The sequence below is a fragment of the Nyctibius grandis genome, chromosome 7, assembly GCF_013368605.1.
Source record: "Nyctibius grandis isolate bNycGra1 chromosome 7, bNycGra1.pri, whole genome shotgun sequence".
NCBI classification, from domain to species: Eukaryota; Metazoa; Chordata; class Aves; order Nyctibiiformes; family Nyctibiidae; genus Nyctibius; species Nyctibius grandis.
The window spans coordinates 27,884,469-27,911,627 of record NC_090664.1 but is presented as its reverse complement, the minus strand read 5'-3'; the positions used below and the strand labels follow the sequence as shown (position 1 = coordinate 27,911,627).

Below are 27,159 nucleotides of genomic sequence, written 5' to 3'. Positions count from 1 at the left end.
CTGTGGTACATAGGAACACCAGCAACTGAAGAGAATTCAATTGTGCCAGGCACTGTACAAACACGAGTCACTATAAACAATCTCTCTCTGTTCTATTCTTTATTTCTCTAATGGCTTAGTGGTAAAATAGCTATTCCCCAGCACACATAGGGAGAGTTATATTATTGTTCACTAATATAAACATTTCATTTTGCATAATACAGAAGGTAGAAAGTAATAACGTATCTCATTAAGAAATTTCTCATTGGATTAGTAGATGTCATCAATCTTTAAAACGTTTAAGTATGTCTCATTACATCAGAAACCATTTCCAATTAATATCCTCAAACTCACTTTATGCAATATAAACGGTCTACAAAAAACAGTTACTTATTATCTCTCTCCCTCTCTCTCTCAAAATACCTATGGGAAAACTCTTACCGGTATTTGGACATTTGAAAGCTTGCTGTGTTTCCAGCAATGCCATTCGCTAGGGCTCACACAAGAAACCTCCACTTGGGCCAGTCAATAAGGGCTGCATCTAATGCCACTTCTTCCCCGAATCCATGCAAATACACCAGATTTTCCTCTCTATTTCACAGGCATAAACACACCAAAACAATCTCAGTGATGCCCACAAAATACAGAAAGTGAATTCAAAAAAGCAGCTACTGTGGTCTCCTGACAACTTCCAGATATGTCAGCCACACAAAAATGCACAGTGCTAATTAATGCTGATAACGTGCTGATTGCTACAATAAATGTCTGTTGAATTTTGTGTGAAATCCCAGACACTGACATGTTTAACACTGTACAGCATTCATATGAAAGTGGCAAATAATGGGATTTCTAGGGGAGATTAATTTGTGCTAGTGAGAGCAAAACCACTTACATTAACTTTTGTTTGACTGAGATTTAATATCCAATACAATACAATTATTTTAATTGTGATCATTTACGAAAACTTTTACCAAATAATGTTTTTTTAGGTTACCTAGCTATGTCTTTCTCATCTAATTCTTCCATTATTTTAGTAACTCCATATATTTTTGCTGCCTCACTAGACAGAAATAGACATAAAAAGAAAGAAGAAATCCATAAATAATATCCCAAGTCAACACTGCTGTTGTCTCTAACTGTAGACTCTGTCAGCCTCCTCTGAGGCTCCACACCAAACAACTGGATCTTCAACTTCTGTCAGTCTGAATTTAAACAGATCTTTACCCACCTAAGGAAGCCACCACTTTTTTTCACCTTCGCTAGTCTAAGAAACTGAAACAGAGATTTTTGACTGTACATATATCCAGAAAAGGGTCTCCCAGCCCTGTTACATGTGAAAGCCTTGTTTGTGGACAGAAAAGAGATCACAGAGGAATACAAGAAAAGAAAAAAAAATATATATATAAAGAAGAAAGTTGTGGATGCAGGAAAGGACCTTCAATAAACAGAATATATATATGTAGTAATTTCTGGGCTTTAGGACACTCTCTCAGTTACAGGATATAGTTTAATGTGCAATTTATACTATGGCAAATATTACCTAAAAATATAGACTACTACTTGTCTTTGAGAATACTGGCCTTTATATTATGGGAATTGGGCTTTCTACTAAATCTGGAGCTATTGTGTTAAAAGATAGACGCTTCTGACATATGAACAACTGAGGGGATGAACATGATAAAAGAAGACATCAATATCAAGTGGAGCTGGGAACTGTAAAGTTAAAACATTGTCTATAAGATACTAATAAACTGAATTAATCCAACACTGGAGCAGCCAGCCTACCAAACAAAACAACCCATAGCTTTTGAAGTATTCTCTTATTCCAGAATCCCTATAAACTGAGGGATTCAGCTGATCCAGTTAGCATAAGCACTCCAGGGCACTTGCTAAAAACAATCCAGACATCCTCAGCTACCAGTACAACATGATCAACTACCATTTTCCACTTTCTGACAGTTTCAAAATGCTATCCTACAAGTGAACTCAACCTTTAGCCTAGAGTATATTACTTGTTTATCTTAACCAGAGGCTTACAATATCAGCCACACTTTTTTCTATTTTCCTATTTCAGATATGGCAAAGTAACTGTGTAAGAGAAAGAATTTCAGCAGCACAAAATTTTTCTCCAAGCATTTAAATACTTACTCTGATTTTGTTCAATAAGGACAGATTACTAAAAACCATTTATAAATAATTTCCTTAAAGCAATCATTTTCTGCATCTCTTTCAAATGCTTTGTTGCCATGCCGCACCAAAAAAACCTTTGCATTAATCAAAGACTTAATACTTGCCTTGCACAACTTCTGTTGAATAAAAAATCTGAAAGGATATTTTACAAATGGAGGCAAAGAGCAAGAGTGATGAACATGTCTAATGAAAATTAATATTTCCTTATTCAAGTCATAGATAGACAAGCCCCATTTGACTACATAAAAGTCAGATTTAACTGGGAGACAGGCAGTAAACAGTGTGGTTGCTTACATGCACATTACAGAATGCAATGGAAGTGATCAATTCTAACTAATTAGTAAAATTTATGCAAAGCATATATAACCAACATTTAAGCACATTCAGTCCTGGAGGATCATTTATATTTTAAATCAGTGAGGCAACAGTAAAGCATCTTTAGCACATTTTGCTTGAAAAGTTTTTATTCTTTAAAAAGCTGATGAAATGCAGCCTTTAGTAATATTCCTTCTATCTTATTCTGTAATTGAAGACCTAAGAATCAAAAAGATGAATCACAAAAACCACTTTTTACACTGATAGTTTAAAAATCTTGACACCTCGCTCTCCCTCCTCAAGGATGTGTAGGTACCAGCTCAAGTTCACAACACAACTAGAGCTCTCCCTTCCTTTGAAGACCCTTGAAGAGGTCCTCATTGCCCTCTTTCATCATCACATGTGAATTCCCTCTCTGTCAGTCAGGCCTCAGGTTAAAACATCTTTTCTTGTTTAGCATTTTCCCTAGGTCTTCACATCTAATCTGCCTCTTCAGATCATTTCTTCATAATCTCTTTAAAATCGTGAGCTGTTTATTTACTGGCATAGGCTTATCTCTCTCTAGTCTCAAATTGTGCTTACTGCAAAAACTCTTTACTCTGGTTTTGGAAAAAAAAAATAAATACTGAAACAAATGGGGAATTTCCTGCTATATGATGGAACAGCTTCAACAAACAAGCTGACACAACCCTTAGAAGGTAAGTGCTTTAATCAGAAGGACGGTTAGGTAATTTTTCTCTCTCTTTCTTTTCCCCTGTGATCATTCCTGCCACTGAGTATTTAGGCACATTTTGAAATGCCTGACGGATTGCTGCTCCTAGGAGGGACTTCTGCCCCCCTCAGGCATTAATACGAGATAGGAACACTCAGTCCTGTGAAAATAAGGGCAATCCTAGGGACATACATGGGGAAAATAAAATGACATTTTATTCAGTGATTTTATGTTTGTTAGCCACCAAAGGCGTTAGATGAGGGATTTCAGACAAAGCGTTGGAAGCGCTCCTCTCTCCAATTCCACTTGTGGCACCAAACTCTTTTTAAAAAAGAGTTGGGTCTTGGAACTTGTAAAACAGTAAAACCTCACAAGGATGCATAATGGTACAGAGGTTGTGTTTGTCCTACTTCATGGATAAGTGTGAAACCAAGAGGTTAAAAAACAGAGGGGTTTTGAGACCAAAGTTCTTATCAAGTAGTGAAGAAGCATGATGTGGTTAAAAGATCCCACAGTAACACCTTGAAACAACAGAAAGATTTGTTTATAGGCTCTTCAGGTGAAGTAGGTGGCCCTTGTGCAGTGTTTTTCCCAAGAGGATGGAACAAGGAAGAATCAAGGAGAGATGCTGCTGCCTGAAAAAGCTCAGAAAGAGGTTAAGGAGAGTTCTTTTGGGCTGCAGAGCTTGCAACACCCCTCTGGTGCTTCTGGAAACCACTTGGCACACTGATTTCACAGTGGACCCCCACTCCCTCAGGAGCACATGCGATCTTCTGTATGTTTCCTACACCCACATTATCACCTTTCCTCTGATTCTCCACTGCCTCAAACATTTGGGCAAGTTATTATCTAAGGACCAATTCTCACATACTGAGACACAATGTAGCATCAAAATACATACTTAAGTGTTCTCTTCAGGAAATGAAGACTTTTCCCCTTTGATTTTAAAAGGGCACTGTTACATACAGAAAGTCTATTTCAAGTTCTACCTTTGTTAAAAAGAAGGGGAAAATATCCAAGTGCAATTGTTAGGCAGAAGACCAAGCCTTGGTATAACACAATTGCAGATAGCTCAAATAATTCAGCAGAGCTATATCAATCTATACTATATGAGATCTGATCAATAGTCTTTAAAACAGATAACGATGGTAAAGGTACTCCTCCTGGATTTATTCTTCTTCTTTTTTTTCTTTTGTTCCAGGGTTATCAATCCAATGCTACTTCTTCCACTTCAGGAGTATAATGTGCATTACTTCAAACTGTCAGAAGAAACAATTTTACAGTGTGATTGAACCTTGCTGATTTTGTGCAGTTCTTCAGTAATTATATTAGTAACTGTAGGCAGGCATTACACCCAACACTGACAGCATATCACAGATCACTGTGTCGGTTGATTTAACAAAACCAAATGAAGCACAGGGTAGAAAGAAGGAGACTTCTGATGTGGCAAGAAATGCCTACGTTTAGTCAGCTGTGTATAGAAATTATATATATATAGCCTGCATCATGAAATGACAGACCAAGAAAAATATGCATCTTTTTGTTTTGGAAGACTGATAACTGTATACAGCAGTCTTTATTTAGGAATCAGCAGTCCTCACATTGTTTACTGCAAAACTTACAGGTACATCAAAATCTTAGCCTACGATGGACAGTATAAACAAGATTGTAAGCTGTTCTTGAATACGAAAATTTCTCTTTAAAAATAAAAGAAACTGGACAATGACATTTAACAAAAGTCAATACACAAGCAATTTTTACTGAATTGTGGCACATAGATTTTTTTTGTGCATATATAGAAACAATTCAATAATGCTTTGTAATAGTTAAGATAGAATATGAATGAAATCTAAAACATTTCAGGAACTCACAGAAGTTCAATGTAGCAGTGTAGAACCTGAATCAAACAGTTTTTCATTGCAAATGAAATCAGTAGACTCAGAGAAGGGCAATTACTGATGAAGAAAACAGGTAATTCAAAAACTCTTTCAACTTCAAAATTCCAATGCTCAGCGTCGCACGTCCACCACACATCAGGTCTGCATAGTATCGAATGAGAGTTTTTGGTGAGAAACCTGGTCTAAAGACTAGTAACTATGATCAACTATGTTCATCTAAATACCACTCAAAACACTGAAGGTCCATTACACGCACTGTAATTGCAGCATAAATATGCAACAGCAAATAGCCATTCTCACAAGAGATCAAAAAAGTTACGGAAGCCAAAACTTCAAAGCAGTTTCAGTTGGAGAAGGAGAAATTACTTCGTGATGTCATCCATGTCACAAGACGGTGGAGATTAGAAGAGACCTCTGGAGATCATTTAGTTCAATCTCCCTGCCCAAAGCAGGTTGTTCACAACATTGTCCATGCTGAATCAAAGATAATAAAACCTCAAAATGGTTAACCTGAGTATTGCAAACACCTCAGATTTTTATGGTAGTAGACAGGAGCATAGTAATAGACAGGAAAAGTCATGACTCCTGAGAGGTTTTCATAGGTTGGAAGTAAACAGTTGAAATTTGAATTAGAAGAACACTCCTGCCCCCCCTCCCAAAACAACAAAAAAAACAAACCCCATAAAACAAAACACCAACCCCTCAAAACAAAAAGTATAAGGAAACCATACCAGATATCACAATTGTTATTTTACAGGAGAAAGAATGCCTTAACTCAAATCTCATAAACCCTGCAGATTATTGTCAAGGGCATCTTTAAGAAAACCCAATGCAGTAAACCAGTATAGAAGACATGGAGTAGCACACACCAAGACACTTTTTCAAAAATCTTTAGAAATAAAATCCAGACACATGCAAGTCATGGACAGCACTTACAAAAGCTGATGCCAGACTAAACTCAATACAAAAATAGCATGTTTCTCAAAAAATAGACATAATAGGTCCCAAAAGGCCTATAATCAAGCTGATTTCCTTGACACAGTCTTAGCCACTCATTCCCCTGACCTGTTTCCTTCACAGAAGGAAAAGCAAAATATCATCTAAGTCAGATGAGCTCACTACTGTTCAGTTTTATTATTCCCTCTGATACTTTAGCTGAACTTTATACACCCTGTACTAGATATCCCTTCAGATCACTGGCCAGTGATTCTCCTAGTTCACTTTCTAGAACCTCCCACAAGAGGGGGGAGGACAGCGGAACTCAATAAACAGCTAAGAAAAAGAGTGTGAAGATTTAATTAGAAGCCAAACACAGATGCACTAGCTTATTCACTGCATCTTGTTATTCATTGTTTGAAAAGAACACTCCGACTTGTTTTTCATCATGTTATCATCAAATCGTTGATCTTATTATATTAAAAACTACATTGAACATGTTTGTCCTATTCCTTATTGCAGGCAAAACAGAGGAGAGAGGTCACAGAAGAACAGCTGAACGGAAGAACTAGCTCTTCATCAGGCAATGTAATTAGATCATACCTGTTCTAAACAAAAGTTCGTTAAGAGCAGTCTTTGCCGGGAAGGGAGAAACACGGGAGAAAATGAAAGCCAACCCAGTTTCCTTCTTGCTGATTTGACTGACATGACTTCTGAGCACATGTACTATATGCAAAGTAAGCAGAGTTAAGTCCATAGCAAATTGACAGTTCACGTTAACTGGAGTTGTTATTATTCTCAACCTACGTTACTATTTTAATGTTTTTTAAATACAATCTGTTAAATTGTTAAATGGAGACATGATAAAATGTTTTAGAGTTTTTTTCTCCTGATGCCTAACAACCTAGGGTAAATGTAAAACGCATTATGAAAATGCTATGTTATTACTGTGCTTTTGCGTAAACCTGTGCATGTATTTTATCTCTTTTTAAGGGTATGCTGAACATTTACAAATCTGTAATGGAACTGAAAAATATGTTTGGAATTTGTCAATGGTTCAAAAGAAAAAAATGGGTCACTGTCATTGTGCGACCCATCTTTCAGTCAGAAGCGTAAGTTACAAAGGATTTTCCCTTCTTCAGATTTCTATTGTTATTGGAAAGCTTGTCTTCTTGTTTAAATGAATTTCCTTTTAATCTTCTCCCTGAGCTGCTGGATAGGTGGAGCCTCTTAAAAAATTCAGGGTATCACTGTAATTGTAAATTGATCTGCTTCTGTGGGAGAAGGCTAAGGCCCTCCATCCAGGAAAGAGACTGTCTTCTCAAAGTTGTTTTCAGACAAACAATTAATTTGCACTCACTCTTACTACTGTATTATCCTTTAATGGAAAAAGCAGTTTTTAAACAAAACTACTACTTTTTAGATTGTTTTAATCTTGGAAACATACAGGGAAGAAAACCAACTGCCAAAGCCAATGTGAAATATTTACTGGCTTGAAATTTTTAAATTTCCTAAAGGAGATTTTGACTCTACTTACATAGGAACTAAAACTGTATTAGACAATTAAAATGCACATATTCATCACTGCTAAAGTTCTGAATTAATGTAATATATTAACAGACACAGAAAAATTCCCCACTGTTTTTTAATGCAAAGTTAAGGTTGGAACACTATTATGACTATGCAGTCTTTAAAACAGACACATAACTTATTAGTATCAAAGTAGAGGAAATCATCTGTCTAGTGTGGTGTTGAATCCACACAGCCTGTTTGCCTTTGGCTTTTTGGTTATGAGATCTGGCATCACTTGGATTATTTCACCTAATCCATCATTAGCCTTCACATGTCCTATATACCGTGCAACAAACCTAAATTTAACAACCCCAACTCCCCATCAATTACCACGCTGAATATATTACATGTCAGCACAGAGCACAAAGATTAGACATGCTGAATTACATCTTTTTTGTGAAAAGTCAATATTTTTAGATCACTATTAACGTTGACTGCAATTGTAACAAATGTTCCTTCCCATTGTAGACAGGTACTAATGCACTGACCTTTGCTATTTACATACAACACAGAGCAACTGAACAAAATGAAAAACCTCAGAAGACACAGAAAATGCATAAGAGATCCCAGTAACAGTGCCACAGAGTCACAAATGTGTTTTTTTTAATTGCCAAGTTTGCTTGGCTGGTGGAACCATGGAAGGTGACCTATTTTTTTCCTTTAATCCTGTAAGTAAACATTAGCAATTTAGAGTTAACTTTCTCTCTTCACATACACAAAGCACACAAAAAGGTTATTACTTACAACAAAAGATAAATACGCTGCTGTTTTGTTAACATAGCATCCTTACTTACCAGTCTTCCAAAAATACACCGAGGAAGTTTGAAATTCACTTTGTGCACGAGCATCCCAGATTCCCAGCAGCAGCAGCACAAGAACTCCCACGCACCGGGCTGGCACGGCAGAAACCCCTGGACCACGGCAGAAAGCAGCGCTCCCCTCGCTCAACCCCATGCCTCCAGCAGCCTGCTGCCGCCTCCAAAACCTGCAGCACGACCGCAAAACCTTCTTCAAATAATATTCCCCTCTTCAGAATTTCTTCAGGGGGAGAAGGGGGCTGGAAACCTCTCTCCCGCTATTGTGCATGGCAGTTGGAAAGGAAAAACTGTTTAACACGAGGGAACAATAGAGTCCTTGCTCTCTCTTGCTGCTGCAGTGGCGGCTGCTGCTGCTAGTATGGTTGCTGCTCCACGCTCTTCCATTCAGCAGTTAGTAGCAGTTTTCCATCAGCTAAAAGCGAGACAGCTGTCCGCGGGGGGCTCCAGCTGACTGAGCAGGTTACCTTGCTCTGGGAGGCAGCAGCAGTCATTTACACCAGCTGGAGAGAGTGAGAGACAGAGAGAAAGAGGGATGAGGAGAAACACAAATAGCCCAGTACTGTAATCTTGACGCAGAGAGTGACTGCAAAAAGCTGGCTTCCCAGGCACGTCTCTCCCTGGAATATCCCAAAGGATACATACTAAGAAGAAAAGAAGAAATCATCATCAGACATGCTCCAGAAACACAAGTCATACAACCAGAACAGATATAACCAGAATGATATATATTAATTAAGAGAGCATCAGACATTTGTCCTAATAACAATATGTATGCTGCATTAACCATTTTGTAAACAACAAAAAAATAAGTGATTACACATGCATTAAATAGACAATTAAGACCTTATGCAGGGAAATGGAAGAAAAAGCAGGAAAAAGAAAAAGAAAAACACCACTAACTTGCCTTGCATATTTAGCAAATCTGTTTCAGATAATAACATATAGCTATCTGCTGTGAGGACAGATGAATATATGTATATGATAACGTGTATGTATGTGCAAGCACATCACCTCCATGGTGGATGAAGTGTGCGTGTAATATATAATGCAAGATAACATCCTTTCCTATCCAGTAAGTATGTACACATGTATACATGCATAAATGTCAACTGTGTAATTTAAAATAATTTGAAGATCAAGTTATCAATCATTTTTAAAACGTACACTGAGCTTTACATATGAAAGCATTCAGGATACATTAGACTGTCATGATGATACAAAAATGTGGAGACAAAGCTTTTTAAATAGGGATCTTTACCTTTCCCACCCACTACCCAGTGAACAGATGCAATAACAAGCCCAAAGACTGAGTTTTGGACACCTATAAACTGGGAAGCAAATGAGGAATTTTCAAGAAAACTGCTATCACATTCAAAAAGTTTCATTAAAAATGCAAACAGCTACAAAAACACACAGTAGGAACACAGGACCCAGAGTTTGAAAATGATGGGGCTATTGTTGTTCAAAGCAGAAACCTTCAGTCAACGTCTCTTGGGACGCCTGTCACTTTGCACAACCTTCCCAGACTCAGCCTTTTCACATGCATTAGATTAAAATCAGCTGTGATCAAATAATTCCCAAGTCCTTGCCTGTTTAAATATTCTGACATCAGAGCAAATTAGCAATGTTGAAGGTTGCAAATTCGTCTTTGTTTACTTTCCACTCTGTTATGCCTCTAAGAGAGAATTAAAGGCTCAGGGAGCTCTAGCACTGTGAGGCTGTGATTAAGAGACATAAGTGTGGATTACTGTTCCTCAGCTGTTGAAAAACAGGCACCAATCAGGAGATTATAGGTTGATGAGGGATACATAGAAAGCCATGATCTTAACAAATTTATAGCATCCTGATGAAGAACGTGTACCCTCAGCTAAAGCACTTCTGGAAATACATTTTATTCACTTCTGCTACATCATGCTGTACTCACTTTAGGAAGCATGGAAACCCCTTCAGCCTTCTCTTTCTTGAACTGAACAGAGTACTGCTTTAAAACAAAATGCTGAGTTTACAGAATTATAGCAATTTCACAGGTAAATTTGAGGTTAAGTTAGTCACATGCACATTATTTTACATGCTATGTAGAGGGACTTGAGAATGTTTGACCTAATAAAAGTAATGCCAGCTTCATAATTTATGAAAAATAAGACTAAGAATTTAAGGGCTTAAAAAAGTTTTAAGATCATCAGGAATTCTGTGCAATAGCTTTATTGACTTGCATAGTTAAAACAAAACATACATAACTTATACATTACTTTGAAAAATTAATAGTAAAAATGTTGGCTTTTTAGCTGGAGCCATGCACCAGGAGGAAAGTCAAGTTTACAGAGTGACTAGGGGAAAAGGCAACCTTTTCAGAGTTATTGAATACAATGGATTCTACCTAGAATTTCTACAAATGTATAAAGAAAGCCTCTGAAAATATTTTGTACGTGACCCAGATCATCCGGAAACATCATCAGGGAACAGATCATCCATGTAGTTGGCACAATGAATCAAAGTGGGGTTTGACAGCAGAACAAAGCAGTATCATGAGAGAGGGTGAGCACACATACACAGACGCTCAATTACTTCCTTATATATATGCAACTACAGGACCACATACTTTTAAAACATCATTAAAATAGAGATTATTAAAATAAAATACTTTCACACTACTTTTTATGGTTTTACCATACTTTTCTGTCAAAAATCAATGAACTATGAAAGAATAATTTCACCTTTTTTTTGGTAAGAAGCTATGATGCATTTAGAACTGTTCAGATATATGTCATAGAGAGAGAATGGAGGGAATATTTATTATGCAAATGTATTTGTGTGTCTGGAACAACAATAAGGATTCCTGAAGAGCTGTTTTTGGCAAACACTAGATCACTTCTGCAGTACATACACTCATCTTCTGTGAATCCGGGCAGGGAAAGGCCAGTGAAATCACAGGCCAAAGAGCAGGCTGATGCCTGCAGACAGAGACACCCACACCAACCTAACTGCAGGAGTTAGACTTCAGAGGCAATGGATCCTGATTGCAAGCTTCAGCTGCTGTCAGCATGCCTCACCCGGAGAGCTGTGGTTAGCCTTTTCCATCCCAGTGTACCCAATATGGTCTTACCCTTTTCCTATTTGCTGCCATGAACGCAGGACCTCCTTCCCAGTTAACAGTGCAACCACTATTTCCAGCCCACGCTGGCAACCCATCTTCTAATACATACATAATGATCATAATTTATCAGTTGTTTACAGCTTAGACATTCCGAAATAAATGTTTAAGTACTTCTGAGAAGAAACCTCTACACAAAGCATAGAAATAAACTACAATTGACATTAGTGTCTGTATCACTAACATAATATTGTCAGTGTTGTACCTTGGAGCACCATCATATGAGTCTCAGTAGATTTTTATTCAGATATATTTATTTATTTGAGGCACAGCAGCTTTGTGGAGTCTGTAAACAGCTTGCACAAGTGATTGACAAGTTTACACCTTTCCATTTTCTAGGAAAAAATATTACTAGCCTCAAAGACCTTTATGAAAATGAGGTAGACTTAGCCATAAAACATTGGAATTATTTGTTCATGTTTCCTAGCATTAAAGAGTTAGAGGATGACAAAACAAGCATGTTTTATTTAGTTTATAAACCTTTTATTTAGAGGAAAGAGAAATGAGAACAAGATACAAATTTCTTAGCTGCTGTGTATGAAAAGCTGCCTGCCGAACAGAATCACCCTGCTGGTATTCTTCTGCTAGCAGGCAGTCCCATGCCTGCTCTGTTTATGAAATACCAGGAATAAGAGCTTCAGGATCATATTATCTTCTATCCTGAATATGTTGTATTTCTACATATAGTAAAGTCAAAGAGTGTGCAGAGAGCACAACATATATATGGCATATTTGTTTCTAGAGTCAACAATACTCAGTGAAGAGGTGTCCAGCATTGCCTTCATCCACCTTCAACTTCACAGTCTGGTTAAGCCAGAAATCTTTAGAGAATTTTCAGTCCACTCTTCTAGATCTATAGAAGATGTTTTACAAACTCTATAACCGTGTCCCACTAAACCATCTGTGCTGGGTGAGTACTAGAATACCACAAAAATCACCCAAATTATAAAGAATGAAGAATGTTTTCTTCCTTATGCAGCAAATTCAAAGTCCTCCTCATCTGAACTCTGCTCATTTTGATTTATCTCCCAGACTTTTTACCTTCACTTAGGTATGAAAATGACAAATGCTGCCAAAGATGAATAAGTCAACTATCTCCCTGAAAAGAGCTCTAGAGTTATAATGAGTATATTACAGCCCATACCCATTGGATAATACAGTACCACACTTGTCTTCCTTTAGCCTGCACCCAGGGCTAAACAATAAGTTTTTATCTCACCCAATGTCCCTTCCCAGACTGAGGAAGGGAATTGGGAAAAGTAGGGAGACACATGGATTAAACAGATTTAATAAAATAAATAATATCAATGATAATAGACAACTCACAAAATTATACTTAGCTACAGAGTTGCAGCAAGTTACTCCATAAATAGCAATTGTTAGGAATGAGAAAGAGAGAGCAAATGAGAGCAAAACCAACCCTCCTCCTCCCCAGCAAGATTTGCCTTTTGTAGTGAACTTGATGTTAATGATATAGAATACACCTGTGGGCCAGCCTGGGTCAGCTGCCCTGGGTTTAGCTGCTAAGGGCCTGATCACCATGGGTGGCCACAAACTGAAACAAAATGTAACAGAAACTTGATTGTGTAAACTTTATCCCATGAAACCAGGACACACACATTTCTGAAAAGCACTCTAAATTTGTAACATACTGATCTGGTTCAGTTGCCATATTAAGATGCCCTTGGATATATCCCCTGTGTGGGATGCAGTGGTATGGTTGTACCCCTAACTTTTAGAGGAGTAGTTCCGAAGGTGTGTTATGTTCCCTTACATGTCCATTCGTTTTGCAAGGATCTAAATAATCCACGTAACAGCTAAAAAAAAGCTTTTGTTCTCTTTATTCCCTGACATAAACTCAGGGGCCAAAACTTCTAGCTCTGCATTTTGTGAGAACCTGACTTTCTGCAGATATTTTACTACAGATGCAAGTACATTATAAGGATTCTCTTGAGATGGGATCTGCAAGAATTTTATTAGATTTTGAGAATTTCAGGCTGGGAAAAGCTGTACAGGGCTCTTTTAGGCTTTGCTGCACTCCTCACCACACTCAGTAATGGTCTATTATTTTTCTTCTTATCAATGCTAGGGAGCCTAGTCAGGGAAGCCACAAAAAATATCCTAAACATGAACAATCTGAAAAAAATATTAATATGTTGCAATATAATTTGTCTCTCAAAACCTGGCAGCTCCATTTCTTAAGTCCAAAATTAAATGTGCTGTGCAAAACTTGCAGCTGTAAAAAGTTGTTTTTTTTAGGGATCCTGAACATATGGCCTCTAGGTGTCACACTCGACCATCTCATAACACGCTATTTATGGATTTCTCTTACTCTTTCATACCAGGTAAGAGACTTTGATTTTATCCTTTCAAGGAATGATATTATATCACATCCTCTTTTCGGACTTGCAATTGTAAAAAAAAATAACAAAAACCAAAAAAAACCACAACAGCAGAAAAACTCCAGCAAATTTCTGCCTGTTTCATACGAGTAGTGCAATTATTTTTGGTTTTGCCAGAGTAATTGTTTTTGCAAACATTAGAAGTATCATGATGCCTGTTTGTCAAATTTATATCATTCTTTTGGATCATGGATTTGGAGGACAAATCATGATCTTTAAGAGTTATGTATGGGAGCTGTGCAGAAGTAAGAAATCATTACATGTACAAAATCACTAGAATATGTTAATAATGTATACTTAAACTTTTCAGTGTTTCTTGATTTCAAAAATCTTTGCAAAAAGAAAAAGTTAATTTTGGAAAATGAATAAAGATCCTACTTGTAGGAATGCATAAGCAGCAAACATCTAGTCGTCTAGTTCTGACTTTAAAAATGCTTTGCTTTTATAAGGTAAGTTAGTAACTCTTGGAAAGATTGATCTTTTTTGACTTTTTTTTTCTTTAATTATATTGGGGATGTGTGTGGTGTGGTTTGGTGTTTGTTTGATTGTTTTTTAATATAGTTTAAATCTAGGAGTTTTCCTAGCTGTTCTTTCATTGCTAAGGGATGAGTTTTTCCAGTTGCAAAAAAAGGTAACTTTCTTTTCTTCTTTTTTTTTCTTTTCTTTTTCTTTTTTTTTTTTTTTTTCCTTTTAAATCTGCACTGCTGTATTTCTCCATTTGGTTTAACACCTGGCTGTTGCATTTTTTTGCATATCTCTCCGGTAGGTAGCAATCAACATCCTCGGCATGGAACATTCTCAGAAAGTATTCTTTGTCAGAAAGGCACGTGAACATACGACTGGGAGGTATATCAAGAACTGCTTGCTGGAAGATAAAGCTAGAGGAATTCAAGTAAGAAATCAATGAATTTATCAAGGAGGCCACCTGGCTTTGGATCAATCTACCTGGTGAAAGAACGTATTTACCATCTTTGTCTGTCTTCCAGAAAAATGTTAGTTTTGACTTGATGATACATTTTAACCAAGGAAAGGTTACTAGGCTAAATAGATCTATATCTTTTTAAAATGTAGCAGCCCAAGAACTGCAGAAGGTCAGATTAAATCAGCCAATTCTACCTTATGCCTTTAAACTCTGTGAATGAACCTTGTCCTTTCTGCCCAGATTACATTGGCTTCAAAGACGACTGCATGAAGCAGAACCTTTCCAAAGATCAGAACTGGCTGAAAAAGTGTCCGTGATAGATCCCTATCAGGAAGTGTCATCTCTATTGAAAATTCAAGCTCTCAACATTTCCTCATCAGTTCAGAGATCTGTTTAGTAGCCTCTGGCAGAACTTGCTGCATAGCAGGAAAACACAGTATGCACTTTTCATTGGAAAGCCAACAGCGTTGATAGACCAGCTTGCTCAAACAAATTTTGAGCATGTTCACGTATTCAGAAGCAGATGGAGTTAGTCCTTGCATTTGAAATTCCTTTTGCAGAGACTATACATACAGCATAATTCTAATCATACACAAAATTCACAAGTAAAATAGTAATTACAGTTAGGATTTGTAGTGAGGTCTGCATCACTACTCTGACTCTCTCAAGTATACTTTTCAGTTTCTTAAAACTGCCAGTTTTGCAGTTTTGTAGTAACTTTATAGATAAAGACAAAGTCAAGAAAGAGGAAAAAGCACAAAAACTATCTCCATCTTGGTCTGTCATTTCAACAGAGACAAACATTACTTGTGTTAATAAAAAAAAGAAAAAATGTGTGCATGAGGAAAGCAGTGATATTTTCACTTAAAATCTTTTGGTAACCTGTACTTTGGGGAAGAAACTTGAACTTTGCTTCTGTTGGGTGTGATCAGCGTGCTCTTCTCACTATAACTTCTGAAAAGACGGTTGCACACAATTAGAACCTCTTCTGAAATTGTGGTAACAGTATGCACTCGCTTATAAGGTAATGAGGGGAAAAAAATGAAGACTGGGTACAAAAGTGAGACTAAAACGTAAAGCTAGCCTCTAAGTCACTAGGATAGAAAGTTTTGGAAAGTGTAAATGCTCAGAAGAGCTAAGAAAACAGACTGGAATCAGGATAAGAAATCTAAGTGGGGAAAAAAACTGTGAAGAAGTAGTGACAACGAGAATTTTTGTGGGTGTGCTATTTGGTGTTTACTCTTTTAACACATTTGGCATGGATCTACAGCTAGTATACCTATGTGATTAAGACGGCAGTAAGAATGGAGCTTTTTTAGTCTAACTTTAGTTAACGCACTTTCAGAAAGTCCAATACAGACTTCTCTAACGGAGAAAACAAATCAACGCAGTAGAACCAGTTTTCTACCACCAAGCCCATTACACAAGATTTTCCAACAGGAAAACAAAAGACTAATAGGACTTTCCAAGTCAAGTCTGTTCTTTCAACGTGTGCACACACTTTTGGAATTTGTATTTCTAAAATCAATGGGAACAGCTAGGCCCTATGCCTAATATGAACCTATACTGAAAATAATTACTTTTATCTGGATAACATGCTCATTGGAGAAAAATAACAGTTAAAACTGATAGCTGTAAATGCACTTAAGTAGAATAATTCACAGGACCTAAAAAAGCAGGTAGGGAGATTTCAAAGACACAACAGAGACATAAGTACTGAAATCTCTGGCAAGGAGAACAGAAAAAGAATCGAATAAACAAAGAAAATCAGTGCCCATTATTGCCTTTGAAAATCCTCTCCAGGGAGAGCTTAGTAATTTGCACATACCAAATCACCCTTAAACAAAAGCCACCTTCAGTCAATTTTAAACCTTCTCCTTATTAAAATCCTATTGATTGATCATTCTTCATCCAAATGTCTGACAAGCCAATTTCCATTTTCAAGGAGGGAAATGTTGGTCATCTTTTTCAAGCCATAAATCATTCAAACATTCTGTTATCAATTCTCAAATTAGCTAAGTAATACAAATTAGTAAGAAAATTAAACAAGGCTGCTTTCTTTAGTGAGTTGTTGTTTCATTGGGTTTCTCTAACTTGACCAATACATTTAACGGTTTCCAGAAATGGATAGGGTCTGTAGTAGTGACAAACATAATATAGCTGGAAATAGCTTTTAATGATTTGTTAACTTCTTAAGAGTCCTACCTTAGCTGGCCAAAAGTACAGCTGTGTGTTTTGTGCTGACTTCAACAGATCAATAAACAAGAGGAGTATAATTTCAGGAAACTGATTAAAGGATCTCACACCATTTTGACATGGGGTAAGATGAGGTGAGATTTAAACCATATTAAATTAATGAGCAAGGTTCAACTGTGATTTGCTAGCTAAACAAGCCCTAAGATAGAACTACATTATATCATCAATAATAATATTTTGCAGAATCCTAGGTTATAATTAAAGTTACAGCACAGAAGATAATATCTGAAAATAAATCCTTTACTCTCTAATTTTATATGAAGTATTCACAAGTGTTTTCCATCTGTCATACTTTCATTATATGGTAGGTGCTTTAACTGGGGTTGGAAGGGAAATCTGTTCCCACTGATCAGTCTTCCTATTGAAAATTATAGGTCACTCTCATTGAAGTTAACTCTGTAGCAAACTACAATGTAAAAACTAAATAAGGAAGGCAACAACATTAATGCATTCTAAGCCCATATTAATGAAAGCATGATACGTTTCAATCCACATGGATAACTAGTTCCAAAGTGCTGAGTTGTGTTATCAAAACCTCCCATTCCTCTAAGTGCTGACTTTTTTCTTCCTCCTTTGCTGTTGCAGCACCATCCTCCCTCTCCTACACTCCATTGCACAAATACTTATATGGCAAAAAGAAAGCAAATAGCCAAAACTATGCATTGAGATAGGTGACATCACGACTATATATAACTGGATTTTCTGCGTACAGATAACAATGCACTTAACTCATTCTGTGTGCTGTTAAAAAATCTTCTCTAAAAAATTATTATAATTAGCATTAGAATTAGAGCTTCACTAGGGAGATCAAACCGAGCTTAAGGTGATGTGACACTTTCAGGACATGAAAAAATTTCATTAAATTGGCACCATTGTTCTTCCCTTTGGTGACAAAAGACATTGCCAGTTTTCTCCAATTGCTATTACACTTATCTGAAATGTATCCGAAAATGAGAGAAAAAGCTTTCCAATTAACTGTTAGTGGCAGCTCTCGTACTTCCATAAGTTTTTCCCATGAGACTCAAAACTAACCTTGGTCTAAATAAATGACAGTTGCATCTTTATAGTCTCTGCAGAATATATGACAACTTTCTTTGATATACTGCTCACTGAAAGAAGAAACAGTATGGAGGAGGTTAAAAAAAAAAAAGAGTTTTCTCAGTGATTGCACTATTATTGAAATAGTACAGAAATTTGCAAAACAGTTGTTTCTAGATCAGCATTGAGTTCAGTTGTTACCATCCACCTAGATGAGTGGAGCATGATTTCCCTGGGACAAGGAAATTTAGTCTACACAGATGAAGTGGGTGGGAAGTGCTAAAAAAATGAAGCATGACTATGAAACTGCAACATCAATGTTTGAATGTCACTGAGTTCAGGTAAAATAACAACCTGAGTCCAGGTAAAGAGACGAACATGTTTCACCAGTGCAAAAAATGGCATGTCATGCAAAAAGCAGAAGTCAAACTTTACATAAGAACCTGTTTCCTAGATGTATCAATAGGATAAAAAATAATTTATGTTTCTTTCATCTTAATGTTTTTTTAATATATATATTAAATGTATCACTTTTACAAACAAAATATCAACACAATTTATGTCAGCTTAAATTCTCCCAGCACCCATATATAAATACAGATACAACACACCTAACTTTAGCTGTCTGGCTGATATAACGATGCCTAAGTAGAAGCTTATTCTTCCAAGATATCCCACATAATAAAAGGAAAATGGCAATTTTTGTAATATGTAGCTAAAATACTCTCATCAGTAAGCCAAACTCCATCCATTGCCTGCAGAAACTTCTACATACACTCCAAAATTAAAGTGTCAATCACACACATTGACTCTAGGAGGTATTTTCAACATTTGCAAAAGATGAAGAAAGGTGAAGAAAATAAAGAATATATCCTACTTCCTCCCAAAGCTACTAGAAAGCCATTATAAGCAACCTGCTTTGGAGACCTTGGAGGATAATTGCATGTTAAATACCCAGACCATTTCAGTTCTTCCTTCTTCCTACAGGTATATAGCCATAACCATAACATATGTAGAAGTTTGCCCGTATCTTATTGTAGCACATGCACTTACCTAAAGGAGGAGTTTAAATATTCTATGGTCTTTGAATGCATCCTAAATACTGAAACTTGCTGAATAGCAGGCCACATTGTACCTCACTTGGGCTCGAGTAGGGTACAATTTGATAAATTAATGTCCTGTAAAGTTACAGGGTTGCCATAGCAAAGTGTAACACTGACAGGATTCAGAAAAGAACTCCCTTCATTATGTCAAACACTTTAAACAAGCATATGCCTACACCAAATCCCTTTCTCTGTCAATAACTTGTTAACTGGCAGCCAGCAAAATACTTGCTTGATTGCCAACCTTGTGAATCAGAATTTTTTTAATGTAAAACTTACCTATATTGAGTTATTTGATTACAATGACCTCTAATAAAAATTATTCTTGATTTGGGCGTAGGCAGTTTGGCAGGGCTTCTTCTAAGCTCCTAAGATTTAATTTTCATTTCTGAAGGGACTAGTGAAGTGCACTGAGGGTTCCCTCTCTATTCCCTTGACTCTGTTATTCTGACTTCATGTCCTAAGTCTTCTAGGTGCTTACATAGTTTTGACAAAGGGAAAAACCACATATCTTGGATCTTTGGAGGAAAGAAGGAAAATCAGTCTTCCTCTCTCTCTTTTATGTATGCAAAAAGAAAATGGCTATTGTCTTCGGCCAGGACAGAACTTCCTATTTTCACTAAGCATTAGGGAAATTTAAAGGAAATCATCTGTTACAGAAAAGATTTTTTTGTAGTGCTTTCTTTGTAAACAATTCTACAAAAGAAAAATAAATAAAACATGAATAGGGAATGGCATTTCCATTGCATTCACATCTTCAGAACATAATTCAGAAACCCAGTCTCATTTTTTCCCTCATTTGAAAAAAAGTGCAAGAACTTTCTTTCTCTTCTGTGTTTCATATTCTCTTTCACATTCCCATCCTTATGTTAACCTGCTCTTTCAGATGGTATCATAATGAAACAATCCTAAATGAGTTTCTTTGGCTTTGTATAATTGCATATAGAAGATTGTATTCATTTGATTTCAGAATGGACCATTAGCCACTGTATTCTTAAACCATTAAAAGAAAGAATTTGAAATCAAACAATAAATAAACCTAATGCATACCTCTAAGCAGAAAGTAATTAAAACAGATAGGAAACATTTGCTTTATTGTTTCTTTTTCCCCCTAAATTATGATTTTTGCAACAGTTCTTTAAATGGCTTTCAATTTAACTGCATTGCAAAAATGAGATCATATTCATTGTATGCTCTTCATTAACTCAACTGATGGTGTTTTAATTCCTACAACATACAAAGTCCAATGTTCGTTTTGCAACTTGACATAGCTAGAGTGTATTGAGAATAATTAGCTTCACTATGACAGAACAAATTATTTCTTTGCAAAGCACACACACTGCTTTTTAACAAAGATTATTGGTAAATATTCAAGGTATTTCATATCTTACAGAAAAGCAACTATTTCATTTTTAATTAACTTTTCTGTACCCTGATTTCTCTAATGAACTAACAATCTCATTCTATCTGATGGTAAATACTTTAAACAGATCTAAAAGAAGATGAGAAAGGACATTTAGCACAAGTGTTATGTCTGCTACACTGAAACACTTCAGCATTATTATAAAGAGTAAACGCAGTTTAAAAGACTAAAGATTAACCAGAAAGGTAATAGCATGGAATTTCATTATAAATTATTAAACTATGATGATTTTTTTGCCTAAGACTTCCCATAAAAAGCCAAACATCACACGTATAATTTGGCAAACATACTAACTTAACATATGTAGGTATCATATAAACGTTTCTTTGCTAAGTCGTGAGCAACGGGAGAGGTGCCTGAGGACTGGAGGAAAGCGAATGTCACTCCAGTCTTCAAAAAGGGCAAGAAGGAGGACCCGGGGAACGACAGACCGGTCAGCCTCACCTCCATCCCAGGAAAGGTGATGGAACAACTTGTTCTTGGTGCTGTCTCTAGGCACATCAAGGATAGGGGGATCATTAGGGGCACTCAACATGGCTTCACCAAGGGGAAGTCATGCTCAACCAACTTGATAGCCTTTTATGAGGATGTTACCCGGTGGATAGATGATGGTAAAGCTGTGGATGTGGTCTATCTCGATTTCAGTAAAGCATTTGACACGGTCTCCCACAGCATCCTCACAGCTAAACTGGGGAAGTGTGGTCTGGATGATCGGGTAGTGAGGTGGATTGTGAACTGGCTGAAGGAAAGAAGCCAGAGAGTGGTGGTCAATGGGACAGAGTCCAGTTGGAGGCCTGTGTCTAGCGGAGTCCCGCAAGGGTCGGTACTGGGACCAGTTCTATTCAATATATTCATTAATGACTTGGATGAGGGATTAGAGTGCGCTGTCAGCAAGTTCGCTGATGACACAAAACTGGGAGGAGTGGCTGATGCGCCAGAAGGCTGCGCAGCCATTCAGAGAGACCTGGACAGGCTGGAGAGTTGGGCGGGGAGAAATTTAATGAAATATAACAAGGGCAAGTGTAGAGTCCTGCACCTGGGCAAGAACAACCCCAGGTATGAGTACAAGTTGGGGGCAGACCTGTTGGAGAGCAGCGTAGGGGAAAGGAACCTGGGGGTCCTAGTGGACAGCAGGATGACCATGAGCCAGCAATGTGCCCTTGTGGCCAAGAAGGCCAATGGCATCCTGGGGTGTAGTAGAAGGGGTGTGGTCAGCAGGTCGAGAGAGGTTCTCCTCCTCCTCTACTCTGCCCTGGTGAGGCCACATCTGGAATATTGTGTCCAGTTCTGGGCCCCTCAGTTCAAGAAGGACAGGGAACTGCTAGAGAGAGTCCAGCGCAGAGCCACGAAGATGATTAAGGGGGTGGAACATCTCCCTTATGAGGAGAGGCTGAGGGAGCTGGGTCTCTTTAGCTTGGAGAAGAGGAGACTGAGGGGTGACCTCATTCATGTTTATAAATATGTAAAGGGCAAGTGTCATGAGGATGGAGCCAGGCTCTTCTCAGTGACATCCCTTGACAGGACAAGGGGCAATGGGTGCAAGCTGGAACACAGGAGGTTCCACATAAATATGTGGAAAAAACTTCTTTACGGTGAGGGTGACCGAACACTGGAACAGGCTGCCCAGAGAGGTTGTGGAGTCTCCTTCTCTGGAGACATTCAAAACCCGCCTGGACGCGTTCCTGTGTGATATGGTCTAGGCAATCCTGCCCCAGCAGGGGGATTGGACTAGATGATCTTTTGAGGTCCCTTCCAATCCCTAACATTCTGTGATTCTGTGATTCTGTGAAGCCGAACAGTTACACTCTCACATAAAATTATTCTACTCATCTATTTTCAGAATCACACATAGTATCCATGATGCGACCTCTGGAAATGTGCACTTATGTTAAATTGTTATGAACATCAGTACAGGGCATGGATCAACAAGTGACAGGAGAAGAAACGTCTGTAGAGGTGCATTCTGATACCATTGGGGGCTGACTCGATTGGCAGCGTGTGGCTGTCTGGCTAATTACCACACACACACTAATAGAGATGTTGGGGGAACACTGGTTACACAGAGGCCCAATACCTTGCAAAAGCAGAGTGCCAAAGATGGGAGTGGTGCGAGCTGTCACCGATCCGCTGTCCAAAGCCTGACACTGGGACCAGTCAGAGTGAGTGCTGCATTCTCCCCCTGCCCCAGCTCAGCTCTGCCAAACCACTGTCGTGTTAACTGGGGCACGTGTCAGTTAACTTTCAAGATGTGTATGTGTGTGTTTGCTTCTGTGAGAAGCTTTCCCTGACACAGCCCATCCTTTCTTGCTTGGCCCAGTAATAAATCAAGAACAACAGCACCACATTGTCTAATGTTCAACTCCCCTTCTCCCCATCGCAACGTAGTCAGAATCTTCTCCCCAAATGTAGGCATTTTATGTTCTCCATAATAAAAATAATATTTAGACCTTACTGTATTCCCTAAAAGCCTAAAGAGAACTAATCCTAGAGTCTAAGAACAACCACTGGAATATATCTCTTATTGCTTACCCACCTCCTATGATATTTGAGGTATTTTTGCAGAAGTAGTATTATTAATCTCTTGCTGTGGTAACAGAAAAGAGTAGGCTCCATGAGTTAGACTTACTCATTAGACTCTAGGTCAGTCACACCTCCTTGAACATCACTCAGATGGAAGAAGACAGATACTTGAAAAAACATGCAATGTTAATATTGCATCCAGAAATACTAATTAGGACGAATTTTGTTTTCTGACTGATACATAAAAGAGAATCATCATTATGGGATACAGCAGTATTCTAGCTTACTGTCATAAAAATTTTAATTACTTTGGCAAGAACAAGAGAAACAAACTCCATCAATATGTAAATCAGAACTATATATTGAATTTAATAGAGCCTTCAAATCCTCTAGATAAAGGAAGAGAAACAACAGCCTGAGTTAAGACCAGTAGGTAAAGTGATAAATACTTGCTAAGGTTGAGTTTTAACCATCTCTACATAAAACTACCAAACCAAATTTCGCTTTTCTATAACATTCTAACATTCTACATATACCAGATGGGAAATTAAAAACAAACGAGAAAACTAACCAAAGAAAAAAAAAACACCAAAAAACTCAAACCACCCAAAATAACCAATGAAAAACCCCAACCCAAACCAAACCAAAACACACCAAAACCTGAAACCCACCCAGAATATAATCTTGTAATAACTGCAATGATTTACAGAAGACTACAGTTCAAACACCCTGAGTTAGCCTTCTGTATTGCAGGTGCAATACCGTCTCACAACATTGATTCTAATCCTCAGCACCTTGGACAGGGTCTTGTGAAGCTCAGTTGACGTCAAATGCTTTCCTGCGTCCACTTGTTCATTATGCAGAGCGCAAGGACTTCCTTTGCAGCATAGTCCTTATTCTCACAGGAAAATTTTGCACTGTTAAAATACATGCATAGCCAGTAAAACATAGATGAACTAGCATAAACTTGAGGTTATCCATACCTTGTTTTTTAGAGTCACATCCAGAAACCATTACAGTCTAAGACCGTGCAACACTTGTTTTACATACATCAAATGTAAAAATACTCCCCTTATAACTTTTTAACTCTATTTTACAGGAATTAAAACATTATCATTGAATTGTAGCCCTGTTGTCCTCAGAAGTTAAAGTATTTCTTTTGCTGTTTCGCTTTGTTAAATCAGAAGTCATACTATCAAATGAACACAAAATTAAATTGAGCAGATGGATGAAATTAACTAAAATCATACATGAGAAAAATCTATTAAAAATATAATGGTTTTAATGTGGGGGTGGGGGTGTGTGTGTGTAATTATGCAATTCCATCAAGATGAATGTAATAAAATATTACCAAACTTACAAGAAACAAGTTTATGGAAAGAGAGAAGAGAAATCTGAATCAGTACAGTATCAGTAAGTTTAGCTTTAAGAAACAGAAGAAAAGCTCAGAAGTGTAGAACAAGATTGTTTGTAGGGTCTTCCCCTGACCCCCTTTGGATGGCAAAGTTTTTCACATTTATCATAAAGAAATTACACATACTTCTCAGATGTTTCATCAAAAAAAACCCCACTAATGCTATTTTAACACTATGATACAATTGTGATTATATTGAGCCAGTTGAAATTGTTATTCTTAAAGCCAGTACAAACAGAATTAAATTTAAACCTCCAATTATCATGTAGATTACACTCAGATGAGGCATAGGAGAATTTTTGCTGATGTTCACTGCAAGAAATCAATATAAAACTAAAAGAAAAATATTTATTTTAGAGATGCTCTTAAAAATAGGCTTAAAAATTACTATTTGGATCCACCTGCAGGCCATTTCAAAAAGATTGCAGCTGAGGGGATGAGACAGCAGGGAAACCCATTCAAGCTGATCCAATTTAGATATGCAAATTTTATCTTGTGTGTTTGAAAAGAACATTATGGTACAGCATAATTTGTACCTTGATTTCCAAAGAGTAATATTTCTAATCTAATGAAAACATGCCTCCATTGTTCACTTTCCCACTCTCCAGGTTTGGTGCAATCTACTGCTCTCCTACCCATTTAAAACTGTGTTTTTTCCATATTTGAAACAATTAACTAACTTGAAAAAAAAAAGAATAATAAAACAGAAGAGTATTTATTTTTGTAGTTACCTAAAAAAGGCAATATTACAAGTGGCTGACTGATGTATGATAAAGCCCATAATAGTAATGGGGCTAATATAATCCCCACTCTAGGGATGAAACGCTAAATGAAACAACTGAACTTTAAGATCACGTATTTGACACAGTGCACTGTTAGCTTATTTTTATTTGTCTTGATTGCTCCAAATAGTGATACTTGCTTAGTGATAAACTTCTGTAAAAATATACATTTTTTTTTCACTGAAGTGAGCAGAACAATACTGAGAATTGTTTTGGCCCACGTAATTTATACTTGCAACTATGATCTATTATTATTTCTTCTGATTCAGTGGTACTATTGATAAAGAACAAGACAACATGTCTTTAAATTCATTAATGTATATGTTATTTTAAAAAGAACCTGAGTAATAGAACTAGCATTAATGCTGATTGCTGTCTAGCTCAACGGACAGTAGCAATAATAGGCTCAATGCTTCAGAGCAATTTTTCTTCTTGAAGTTGCAGAGGAGGCTCTTATTGTCTTCCTTCTAAACACGCATAAAACTTAAGTTACTATAACAATAAGCAACAACAGATTTGAGCAAATATGGCTGGGATAATGTTTAAAAGGAGATTCACGAAGCAAACTGGTTTTTTTCTACAGAGTTGGAGAGCAATCATTGTATTTCTCTTCTTTTTAAAAAAGCAGAGCACTACATTAAAGCTCCCAAACATAGAATATTACCAGAAATTGAATGAGAAATGACGTATCTGATATTGTAAGGGCAGGCATAGTCAGGACACAAATCTATTTTGGAAGAAATATCTCAAAGATTAATATACACATAAATTCATACTGAAGCAAACTAAAATATGTAAGTACAGTACCAGAATTATAACTTGTACCTAAGAAACACTTATCAATACTCCCATTATCATACAATTCTATAATTTTAAATCTATAAAGAAGCATACTTAAATCACTCAATTAATAGAAATTAAAGTGTAAATTAAAATCCTGAAGTCATTGAAAAATACCTTGAGTTTCATAAAATTCACATTCTGGAGGTACCTTTAATTTTAAAGTGGCAGAACGCAGTTTCAGTACATTCAGCAGCACATTTTGAGGTAAATTCAACCCCTTTGTTGAACCCTTGCTGCTTTAAACAGGCTCTCCAAGGGTTAGTTGTAGTATTCAGCTCAGCCTCTGAATCTTCACCCATGAAGATAATCAAATAATGAGCTCTCAGAATCTCACTTGTTCCACAGGCACAAGACTTATCTGTTTCTCACTTTCATCCACTCTGGCCACAGTGGTAATAAAATAACCAACACTAGATACTACTGAAGATTACATTTACAAATCCTTTAGTTATTAACCCAATTATACCTGATAGTCCATTAACAAAGGTTAAAAAAAAGAAAAATAACGGCTTCAAAAGGAAATTGCTTCCAGACCTTCAATATATGTAGCTGGTCTGACTGACAGCTTATTGAAAACATAGCTCTTCAATTACAATTACAAAGTAGGAGAGATGGATAGCCACAGAAATCTGGAAGCCCGAATTTCTAGGAGCATGTCTGCCACCATTACATTGCCTCATATTTATTTAGCAAAGATCAAAATAATTTTGTAATATCTAAATTTCATATCTCTATTGCAATGACACAATAACTACAGCTCATGTAAACAAAATCAATTAGAAGAGGGACCAGCAAATAAATGGTTAATCTGCCAAAAATTAGCTTAATTGAGGACTCCTCCTAAGCACTCCATCCAAAACAATTACTGGAATAACCCCAGTGCTG

At 37.0% G+C, this 27,159-nt stretch overlaps 1 protein-coding gene across 1 annotated transcript in view; it reads right to left on the bottom strand.

The window, feature by feature from the left end:
* The window catches only part of THSD7A (thrombospondin type 1 domain containing 7A), a 219,964-nt gene extending 211,312 nt beyond the window's left edge, over positions 1-8,652 (bottom strand). The window contains exon 1 of the mRNA XM_068404754.1: positions 8,397-8,652. Within this exon, the coding sequence (XP_068260855.1) occupies positions 8,397-8,556 (160 nt within the window). The 5' untranslated portion in view covers positions 8,557-8,652. The remainder of the gene's footprint in view (positions 1-8,396) is intronic.
* Between the last annotated feature and the right edge of the window lie 18,507 nt (positions 8,653-27,159).